The sequence below is a fragment of the Scleropages formosus genome, chromosome 3 (assembly GCF_900964775.1).
Source record: "Scleropages formosus chromosome 3, fSclFor1.1, whole genome shotgun sequence".
NCBI classification, from domain to species: Eukaryota; Metazoa; Chordata; class Actinopteri; order Osteoglossiformes; family Osteoglossidae; genus Scleropages; species Scleropages formosus.
This window is the reverse complement of record NC_041808.1, coordinates 17,157,434-17,168,402: the sequence shown is the minus strand read 5'-3', so window position 1 is coordinate 17,168,402 and position 10,969 is coordinate 17,157,434. Positions and strand designations below refer to the sequence as shown.

Genomic DNA, 10,969 nt, shown 5'->3' with positions numbered 1-10,969 from the left:
TTCAACAGACATACAAACCCATTGGTCATGCAGTGCTATTTTGGAAAACCGTTTGGATACTATTTGGACCAAAAGCTTTAACATAGTTTATGATGTTAAACAGACAACTTGAATTTCAAAACCGCTAACACGTTTGGTCAGAAGATAGTTTACATTAGCACAATAAGTACGATATCACATTTCGTGTGTCATATCAACTCACATTGGTGTTTATATTAATTGAAACATGCCACCGGTATCTCCCTTAACCTAATTTACATTAATTGGTTTTCTATGGACACGGCTGTGTACGGATTTCCACTGCGCTTGGCAGACAGGAATCAAGATTTCAACAGCAATATGCATTCCAATATTGTTTAGTGTGTTACAAGGGTATCAACAAGTAGACTAACATCCTGTCTCCAACCCCAACCACCTTGTATATTTCTCCACAGTTATTACAAATCTGCCCTGTTGTCCATGGGTTCCGTATGTCTCTCCTAACTCTTCTGGGCATTCAAACATTGTGATATCTCTCTCTTTCTCTCTCTCTCACACACACACACACACACACACACACACACACACACACACACACACACACTTGCTCTCTCACATATACACACAGAAATACATAACTGATAAAAAGACTAACTACGAGCCTTTTACACGTTACATCACCCCTTTCTGGGAATGCTAGTGCATATAAATTAATTTTACAACATTTATTTACAAGAAAAAGTAATAAATACACTGTTATAAACAGCAGAAGACCAATACAGGCTCAGGTGCAAAGGGGAGGGACTGTGAGACAAAAAAGTAATCTCCAAATATGGAGCAACAATAACACACATCTTTCTCCCCAAGTCTTTCTGTCTCCCCATTTCTCTCACACACACCCACCCACCCACTCACACACAAGCACAGATATAGACAGCACTGTAATGTTTCTTTGACCGTTCCATTTCAGCTTACCTCAACGCACATTATTTTCATGTATAAGATACTTAACACACAAATGGAGCAAAAAAGAAAACAGCAACAGAGCAAAAAGAAAAAACCAAAGATTTGTCAATCTGGCAAAAGCTCTCCGTTTAAATCCGTTTAAAATCATAAATTTAAAAAAAAAAAAAAAAAAAAAAAAAAAAAAGATTTTTTCTACAAGCATTCTGTGAGATCCAGCCCGGGGGGGGGGGGGGGGGAGACTAGCTTTTCCTCCATACATACAATCTTTAAATGTGTTTTTGGATGAGAACCCATATCAAAAATATGCATACAGAACAGAGGGTATATTTTTGGTTGTGATTCAGCTTTGTTCTTCATTTGCAGAGAAAGTGAGAACAGTATATGCTTATTGCAAGGAAATTAAGGAATACACCGATATATTGTTAACGAGGACTCGGTAACTTTACCAGGGAAAAGTTTTTCAAGTTACGGGTGTGCGATATCATGCAGCCAAGACCTAGATGGACTTACACAACACCTGTGTGGATTCTGAACACTCATAGCTGACGGGGAACAGAAAAAGCCTCAATATGACTGGACACATTTAAGGTTCATGAGCTTTAAGAAATAGGATTTCAATCTGAGCAAATGCTGATGACGCTACAAGGTGTCTTCCTTGTCCACCCTTTAATCATCCATTCTTACAGTTTCATCTTTAACTTCAGCCTCACTGAAATCTGAGTTGGTTTTAATAAAGCCAAAATGGATGAAACATAGTGGGGAACTCTTAACTATGTCCATCGCAGTTGGAAAGTGTGATTAGAATATGGCACATTAACGCATAGAACACTGTTAATGTATGGAGAAGACAAGATTTTCTTAAAGATGTTTCAGGTGTTCTTACTGGCATTCTACAATCCATCCATGTTTAACAGTAAAATATTGTGCTCAATCTCGAACCTATCCGCCGATCAATTGCATCCCAATGAGAATTCAATGTTTATGCCAAAAAGACTGAGGGAATAGAGGTTCCGTTGAAAGTCTGTTCAGAAAGCCAGTGTGTTTTAGCTTAGATATTGCCCAGGATTTGTAAAAAGGAAGACTTTATATTCTCTCTACAACCAAGAAACAAAATATTCTGCTCTTAAGCCTTCAGTTAAAAACAGCCTTTAACATTGACTGTGCTCAATAAATAAAAAAACAAAACTTTTTAAAAGACGACTGTAAAAAAGGCACATAAAGTCTTTAGACATATGCGACTGGAAAGAGTAAACGGTCAGTACAAATATACTTGCATGTCAGTAGTTCATATGCTACCTCATGACATACCGTTACAAAAAAGTCACCTGTTGGAAAAGTCTCTCAGCAGTGTCAGCAACACGATGCTAGTCCAACTAAACGGTTCTGATTGACCTCAAGCCTTCATTACTCCCATTTCCGTCTGCGAGACGGACCAGCCCATCAACAAGTCCCAAGTAACCGCAGCAATTTCCTGAGAGCTGCTCCATCGTTCCACTGAGACTGTCCGTTTCCGACTGGGTCGGCCGAAAGTAAGCAGACAGGCTTCTCAAACACAGGACTGCAGGATTTCTCCTCACACAGCCATCTGCCGTCACCCCAACAAAAAAAACCCCAACGCCACGGGTGCCGAGGCTACGTGTCAACAGGCGATGCGTCGTGTGTGACGATCTCGATGTGCGTGGGCCCCACTCCCTCCCCGTCAGGCTCTGGCAGCCAACATGCCTCTGCCGGACTCTGCTCGTCGGAGTCTTCCTCTTCCAGTGTGAGTTCAAACTGAAACTTGTCACCTCCACCGTGGCCCTTGTCCTGCTCGTAGGGTGGGGAAGGGCTCTGGGGGATCATGCTCTGGTACCAGTTCCTGTTGTCCTCCAGAGTGTCCAAGATGTCTTGCGCATCTGGGTGCACCAAGTCCGCCCACGTTTCCCACAACGGGTGCACAATGTAGTCAATGAATCCCACCTACAGGAGAAGAGAAGTGTCACACACCGGAATTCTACACCTTCTGCCGAATGCTAAAAACGCCTCTGGATCATTTAATTTCTCCTGGAAAATACAAGATTCTTCTAAAGCAGATTGTTGCAAATCCATTTCTCGACAACTGAACAGTGTGCTGGTTTTCACTTTGCCTCACCTTCTAATTGCTTTGTTGGTATAAGTGTTTCCAAGGATTACGTTTAACAAAAAAAGAAAAAAAAACTGTAAAATTTTAAAAACCAACTGGTTCTTCAATAACTAATGGCAAATTCTCCAAGTATCTCATACCGAGGAGTTCTTTTGAGTGTGTGGAAGACCCTTACCTGTGACTTCTCCACAGATGCTGTGTGCTTGTCACACATGGGGCTAATTTCCATGCCTCTCTCCCGCTCCTTGTCCCCTTGATGGAAGAACTCATCCATGATACGGTCAGTCCACTGCCGGTACAGCTCCAGGGACTTGGTTGGGTTGCTCAGGTCTGCGCAGTGCACCATGTTACGGAGAACCTGTTGGGCACCCAAAAGGCCAAAACTTTGGCATGTGGATTTGAACCCAAAGCAAATGCATCTTTCCATCCTTTGTAATGGGTTTCATACCGAACATTAACTTGCTCTCCATTATTGAGCTGCTTGCCTCAAAACAGACACTGAGAAACTATACCTGTATTCTGTCTGTATAGTTGTCGAGCAGCAGCACTCCAGAGCTGGTCACCTTCTTAGTCTCCACCATGGTCTTCAGGTCTGCCAGTAGGCTCATGTGCTTGGACATATCAGTTGCTAGTACCTGAAGAACAGTTAGAAGAACCGCAACTGTCAGCACAATGTCACAGATCAAAAAGCAAGTGATGAAAAACCATTAGCATCAGCCAGAAGGCCCTTTTACCATGTCAATGACCATCTTCCTGAGCGACTGACGCTGCTTCTTGTTGAGATTCTGGAAGATGTCGCAGTGCTCCTCCTGTAGCAGCTTGAAGCCCACAGCCAGGTGGTGGTTCTCAAGGACCGACTCATCGTTGTACATGAGGGCCAGCTCAGAGTCTGTCAACCAACATGAATGGAATGCTGATCACCCCAACAAAAGGTCTAAGATGTACACTAAAGCAGGCCTTGTGCCCGGAAGGAGGACTCTACGCTAAACCGAGCATACATTTCAAAATCCAGCAATCCAGGTTTTTCTTCTTTTGCCAGATGGAGAGATAGAAGTACTCACTTGTGTTGATTAAAAACTGATTTGAGACTCCAGGGTGGTCAACGTCATGAATGGCAGCAGCAAAGATGGCAGCAAGGATCTCCAGGTCAGTGAAGACAGCCTGCAGAGGGGGTAGAGAGGGCTTGCTTAGCACATTTATTGTAAGAAAACACAGCAACAGGGAACAGCTAATACCAACATAATCCCACTCGACATGTTAAGGTTTCCAGCACACGGTTTGCCCCGTAAATGTAAACTTGAGTCAGGACGCTGGAAATGATGTGGAGATCAACCCGAGACAGATCTGTGAGCTGAAGAAAACACCCTTATCTGTCCTCAGAGAACACGGAGAACCTGTTCCAGACTGGCAGGCACCCCATAAATAAATACATCACAAACACCATATTAAACATTCAGCCTAAAAAGAGCATGCTGTTACATACAACACTGGCCGCACCCAACGGACGGCAGCAGTGATGAGGAAGGAGGCGTGAGAAACTGAGCAGTGCGAGGAATGCCTTACATCAAGAGCAGGTGTAGAAAGCAGGATGTGCGTTGACTGGGCCACGTCGGCAGCGTGCAGGCTGTTGTGGTAGGCCACATCAGAGTGGTAGTGGTCTTCTAACGTCATCATAAAGGTCACAAAGGTGTCAACAGGGATCTTAAATGTCTTCATCAAGTCCCTCTCCTGAACAGAAAAAAAAAAAAAAGAAAAATACCGTTAGAGGGGGTGGAACATAGTTATAATTAACTATGCATCACTGGGCATGTAAGAGAGAAACAAAAATGCATGTTAAATGTCATTCCAATTTAGAAACATAACAGGTCACAGAAACCTTGCATCCTCCAAATACTGGTGTTCAAACTGGAGAGCGACACTGACCTGGAAGATGGCGTACATGATGCAAGTCAACGGCCTGTTGTTGGAAAACTCGGAAACCTTGAAGATGTTCAGACCCCATTTGTTTAGGTCCTCCAGCTCCTGCACAAAAAACAGTAGAGTATTATAGCATTTGAAAAGATCTGCAAGATCTTCAAATAGGAAGACTAATATAAATGCATACGCTTATGTCTTGGTTTCAGGGGAAAGCACTGAATTCAATTTACGCAATGCACTGAGATACCCATATCAGGACACAGTTCGAGAAAATTTACTTCACAAGAAGTATATTGAGATTATTATAGTATATCGTATACATAACTGCAGTGTCCTTCTTTGATCTTTTCATTATTATTATAATTATGTTTTCTTAAGAGTACTTGTTATACGAGTAATTTCTTACAAATGATCGAAGGCAGTAAGACTGTCTTTACCTTCGACAGCAGGTCCTCCTTGTCAGTCTTTACTCCAAACCGAGGGATACTGCAGTTGGAGACGTTCGGGCCATGGGTGACCTTCTTCACGCCGCTGATCTGTGTCATCACCTGCTGCTTCTTCTTCTTCTCCCGGGTCTTAGATGTGGGAGACGGGATCTCCACATCATTCTGCTTGTCTGAAAAGGGGAGGAAAAAAAAAAAAAAAGCGGTTCAGTTTGATGCTTGATAAAAATTTCAGCACAAAGGGTGCAATTGACCTGTCTTACTACCAACATCAAATGGGAAGAATTAAAATTTGAGCAGAACAAACACAATGGGCTCCACAATAGAATATTTTAAGGTAGATGGCTTCAGATTTCTATATGTAACTCACTAAACTCCATTACTCATTTCAGCTGCTAGGAGTACAAAAAAAAAAAAAAAGAAAAATGTAAAACATCTGTTTTCCTAATCTTTAGGTACCAGGAACTTCTTCTGCTGACTGCCCAGAAGCAAACAAAAGTCTTTTGCTTGAAATTCTGTCCTTTCTTGTCTTGTAGCATCTACTGTTTCTCCTGCTGACGTCAAAGGGCATTACATTGCAAGAGGGCCCTATAGAAGCTGTGCAACAGACCATAACCTTATACCTGGTTGAAAAAAATTGCTTTTTTGCAACCCTAAAGGGGATAGGCTTCATTTGTCTTCCGGATAATGACGACAACCTTAAGATCCTGACTGCTGAACGGCGCTGAATCCCAAGCACCTGGCTTTGAATTTCCTACTTTGTAAATATTAGTTACCGTGTCTGTGTTTGAGTGGAAAAAACACTACTGCGGCAAATTCGGTGGACGAGTTCTGTCGTGGTTAAGCCGTCTGCTGCCACCCATCCTCAAGTAGAGCACATTCATTTATCCTGACATTAATTCGGATAACAACCATTTTGTTTCACCCTCAGTTTGATCAAAGACACAAATCCAGCCATTCTTCATGCTCGAGCAGAAATGAATTCACTGAATCCAGGGTCTTCAGAAGACGGGATTTTTCGGAGACTGAGGTTAAACGGCAAACTGCAAAGTGAAATTTTTAACTGGCTTATGCAGGCTGCTTGCAGGGAACATTGTGCAGACCGGTTTTCGTCACGCAGAATCTTCCCACAGACTTGCATGTCCCTTGCAACCGACTGTCATCATGAATTAGCAATGATGCAGTCTCTCTTTAGCCCAGTGGGGCCTGTATTTCAGGGTATTTCTAAAACAGTGTATTAAATCCAGTGCTCATTAAATCGTTCGCTTGCATGACTAACACCAAACGCCTCGACACCCCATCCGATTTTTAATGGTAATGGCTGAGTAGTTACAGCTCGCTACCTGTTTTTTTTTTTCCTTTCCAGAAATGCGAAAAGGTGAAGAAAGCCAAGATGGTCAAAGTCGCCCGACACTAATTGGAGATGAGTCACGGAGTCTTCTGCTCCAGTGACCCGCGAGGGGGACCACCACGCAGCTCCTGCAGCGCGATGCACGGAGCCCCCCTGCAACCCCCTCCCCCCACTCCCCCCACTCCCCTTCCCGCCCCCGTCTCACTGCAGCGGAGAGGAGCCCCACAGACCAGATATGGCTGGATAAAAATGCTGGTGGAGACAGATGCAAATGCATCTTAGAGACAGAATGCGCTCTTCTACCCATACCTATCTGCCCACCCCAAAATTGTGCCCCCTCCCCTTAAAGCTGTGACTGCCCTCCTCCTGCCTAAGCTGCCAAAAACAAATAACACAGACGAGGACATTTTGCGGCGTGCCGTAAAATGCCAGAAATGTCAATCACCTGGAGAATAACACAGTGCACGAAGCACACAGCCACTTAACAAGGGGTAGACTGATTCCTGCTTAGGTCCCAGATTCCCCCAAGCAGAGCACTTAAAAATGCGAGTGACCGGAATCGTGACCAGCCAGGCGCCCAGCTGGATCAGCCTCCCCAATGTTGAGCACCGTTTCACATGCTGAGCTGACAACGACGCCTAAATCCTAAGCACGGAGACAGTTCAGGTTGACGAAAAACAACTTGCGAACAGCCAGGTGACCCACTTGCGTTATGTGCTGAAAGACTTTGGATTTAAATATCTGTTCTTCGGTATCATTGTTTTGGATCGGGATTTGACCAGGTGATACGATGAGCCCACAAATTGCCGCAGCGGCTCCGTGGTTTTTGCCTCAGTGCCGGCGTATGTCTGCAAACGCGCCGTTACCTAAGAAGGTGTTGGAGATGAACTCGGACACCTGGTTCCCAGAGCGGCTCATCTCCGACAGGTGGGTCAGCTCCCGGTTCAACATCCTTTTGAACTGGAAAACACAAGACAGAGGATACAGGGTCAAGCCACATTGACCTGTGGTGTTACCATGCCTGATTTTTCCCATGAGCTGCTTGAACGGGAAACGAGCCTTTTTTTTCCCGAAACCCACACAATAAATGAGCATTAGCGCAATTTTATTTAGAGTAACTGGGTCGAGTTCAAAGGAGGTGGCACACATGAAGTCAGGAATGGACATTGTCCAACAAAGCCGACGGGAGTCAAATGTACGGAGGAATCATTAACGCTTTTGAACGTGGCACTGGGGTGGAAGGAGCTCTGACGCAATCTGCATCCAGAGGCAAAATTAAGGCAACTTCGAACGCCGTCGTTACAATAAAGCCAAGGAAGATCTTGTTTATTTCATGCGCTGCATCTCCCACACGAATCCCTGATAATGCCCGCAACCGGTGTGCCCGTGGAACGTGACGGGCTTTCCCTGAGAGCACCAAAAACCCCAAACACACATGTGCAGGCGTGCACAGGGTGGACCTCCCGCAGCTCAGAGACACACCGAAAAGCACATCCAGCAGCATCACGGTCAATACATGGAGCCCCCCCTGAGGTCCAGTTACACACCTTAATGTAGCCCCAGGACACGGAGAGCAGGTAGTTTGCCTCAGGCATTTTGATCAGTGCTGTGAGGAAAGCCAGTAGAGCTCCTTTTCCAAATCAAAATGCGGGGACAGAGCCGGTGGAATTTCTTGATACGAAATCCACTGCTCTCCTCTCCCCCTCCCTCGTCTCCGTGTATCCTCCTGCCCGCCCGCTGAGAGGCTCGGGAAACCGCGGGCTTCAGGGAGGACCGCGGCAGCTACCCATGTCCGCTGGGGGCCGGATCATGCCTCTCATCTCTGCGTTCGCCGCTCCTTCGGTATGCGAAGACGAAGCCTGGGTGGCGGCGGGCGGGCAAGCCGTGCAGCCAGGACCAATCCGCCGAGATCCAGTCGGACGGCAGAAGCCGCCGCGGTGAGGTTTGACGGATTATGGGGGGGAGAAAAAGCCCAAGATGCTCAGATGGCGCAAAGTGTTTGGGGTGGGGGGAGAGGGGGCTTCCTTCTGTGGATTAGTCCTGCTCCAGTACACACTGCACCACATGCCTCTCCTCCTCCTCTCCCTCCCTCCCTCCGCCTCCCGCGCCTGCCATCCCCAGCAACATCATTCGCCGCACAGCACACATGATTTGACAGAAAATGGAGAAAACCCCCCCCCGCTTTCTTATGCAAAGCGGATTCAGGATGCCCCGGCACTGCGGCGCCATGCTAGCCAATTACAGTCATTGTTTTTAGGCTGTCCGTTCTGTACCGCTGTGCTGCGAGTCAATCAACTGGCAGCTCGGGTTTAACAGAAGCTTTTCCGCGACAAACATCGTTCAACGGGGGAAGCTGCAGGATTATTAGTCTGACAACAGTCTGCAATTCGGTTAATTGGTCCACTGTTTAACGATGGCAACGCTGTCATCCGAACGTAATTTCCATTCTCGACACGTTCCATTTGCAAAATTAAATAAGGTGGAGGTTTTCAGGCTGTGCCATCTGTTCTTGGGGTATATTCTGGATTGTGTCAATCTCTTGATGGGAAAGGTCCCATTTTCTACAAGACGGCAGCACTGCTGGCAGCTTGCGGTCTCTGTCGGACAGCTGAGGACAACAGCATCTCTCAGGATGACATCACCCCCAAGTGCCGCCACTGGCGGAGGACCCTTGAACACGGCGCAGCACCGGAGCCTAACGCCATGGCAACAGTATCACATGACTCGCTGCCACTGTTTCTGGGAGGTCTCCCCCATGCAGGCGCATCACATGCCAGTGCCGCTCAGCCATTCGTGAGACGCACCGACTTCGAGGCCGTCCGGGGACGGAGCCCATGTACCGAGCATCCATGTTTGTTGCTGTTTACATCATTCGTGTTCATGAAAAGAGACTCGCACTAAATCAGCGGTCCGGCTGCTCGCCATTCCCACTACGTAAAGCTATTCGCGATAACACATAAGGTCTTCTTCAAAAACCCACAATAATCTCTAAGTCAAAGTTTAAATTTTAGCAATGTGCTTCAACAGTGTCTGTGTGGTACTGTGATCATCCACGTTATATTTTAGACATTTAAAAAAAAATTAAAAAAAAAGATGTACAGCATACTGGGTGCAAATCAGCCTCTCATAAGGAACAGACAGAAGCGTTTTTCCACTGCAATCCGGGGCAGTTTTCCTATGAGGCAGTATCTTATAAGTGGTAGTAACAGCACCTAGGAGATCGGGATGCAGATCAAAATGCACCATCCCTATATTTTTGATGACAGCATTTAAACTTATTTTGATCATATACGTTTAGAAGCACAGTTGCTTAAACACCCCGAACCGCCGTAATATAAATCGTGCGTGAAGCGCGGAGACATTAAGAAAGTCTCCGAGAAGATGCTGCAGTGCTGTAACACAGAACGCAAGAAGAGGATGTGGGCGGACGTACCTGAAATTAGCATACCATTAGCATAAAACTGTAGGATAGTGGCTGCCAAAACAGACGCAGTGTTCTGTGGGCATGAAACGTGAATCGGCAAACGCGCTTCGCCTTTCTGGATTTACCATTCACTCCTTGAGACTACACCCGTAGCCCGTGGTGCTTCAACTGTCTCTCACACGTCTTTCAAATTAAGAAACGCTATCCATCTTTACGGGGGCGCGGTGGCGCAGTGGGTTGGACCGGGTCCTGCTCTCCGGTGGGTCTGGGGTTCGAGTCCTGCTTGGGGTGCCTTGCGGCGGACTGGCGTCCCGTCCTGGGTGTGTCCCCTCCCCCTCCGGCCTTACACCCTGTGTTGCCGGGTAGGCTCTGTGACCCCGTATGGGACAAGCGGTTCAGAAAGTGTGTGTGTGTGTGTGTGTGTGTGTGTGTGTGTGTGTGTGTGTGTGTATCCATCTTTATATTTATATTTTACACGTTATTTGTTTATTGGAGAGAGGTACGTAGCAAGGCGGTTAAGGGGTCAAACTTGGAACGAAAGGTTAATTATGTGGGAGAGACTGATTCTACCGTGTAGTACGGTGCTGTGTTTAATGTGAAATTCTTGAAAACGCCCAACTGTATAAACGGATCAAATGGAACTGAATTCTCGCTCTCTCTAAATATATCGTACGTTTCAGTATTAACGTAATTAACGTCAATATCAGAACGCTGTACATGAGTTTCTAAAAGAAATGAGAACAGAAAACCTTAAACATGGCCTTAAA

General features: G+C 45.9%; 1 protein-coding gene across 6 annotated transcripts in view; it reads right to left on the bottom strand.

Annotated features, from left to right (window-relative positions):
- Positions 1-1,251: 1,251 nt before the first annotated feature.
- LOC108935114 (cAMP-specific 3',5'-cyclic phosphodiesterase 4B-like) overlaps positions 1,252-10,969 on the bottom strand; it is an 84,588-nt gene continuing 74,870 nt past the window's right edge. For 5 of the 6 annotated variants that reach the window (XM_018753407.2, XM_018753411.2, XM_018753408.2 and 2 more), the window contains 9 exons: positions 7,645-7,738; positions 5,422-5,600; positions 4,991-5,089; positions 4,631-4,795; positions 4,129-4,228; positions 3,802-3,956; positions 3,580-3,702; positions 3,243-3,425; positions 1,252-2,904 (listed from right to left, as the gene is read on the bottom strand). In XM_018753407.2, coding sequence (XP_018608923.1) covers positions 2,578-2,904; positions 3,243-3,425; positions 3,580-3,702; positions 3,802-3,956; positions 4,129-4,228; positions 4,631-4,795; positions 4,991-5,089; positions 5,422-5,600; positions 7,645-7,738 — 1,425 coding nt within the window. In that variant the 3' untranslated portion in view covers positions 1,252-2,577. Of the gene's footprint in view, positions 2,905-3,242; positions 3,426-3,579; positions 3,703-3,801; positions 3,957-4,128; positions 4,229-4,630; positions 4,796-4,990; positions 5,090-5,421; positions 5,601-7,644; positions 7,739-8,325; positions 10,475-10,969 lie in introns of those variants that run through there. The other variant, XM_018753410.2, reaches the window with a different exon arrangement.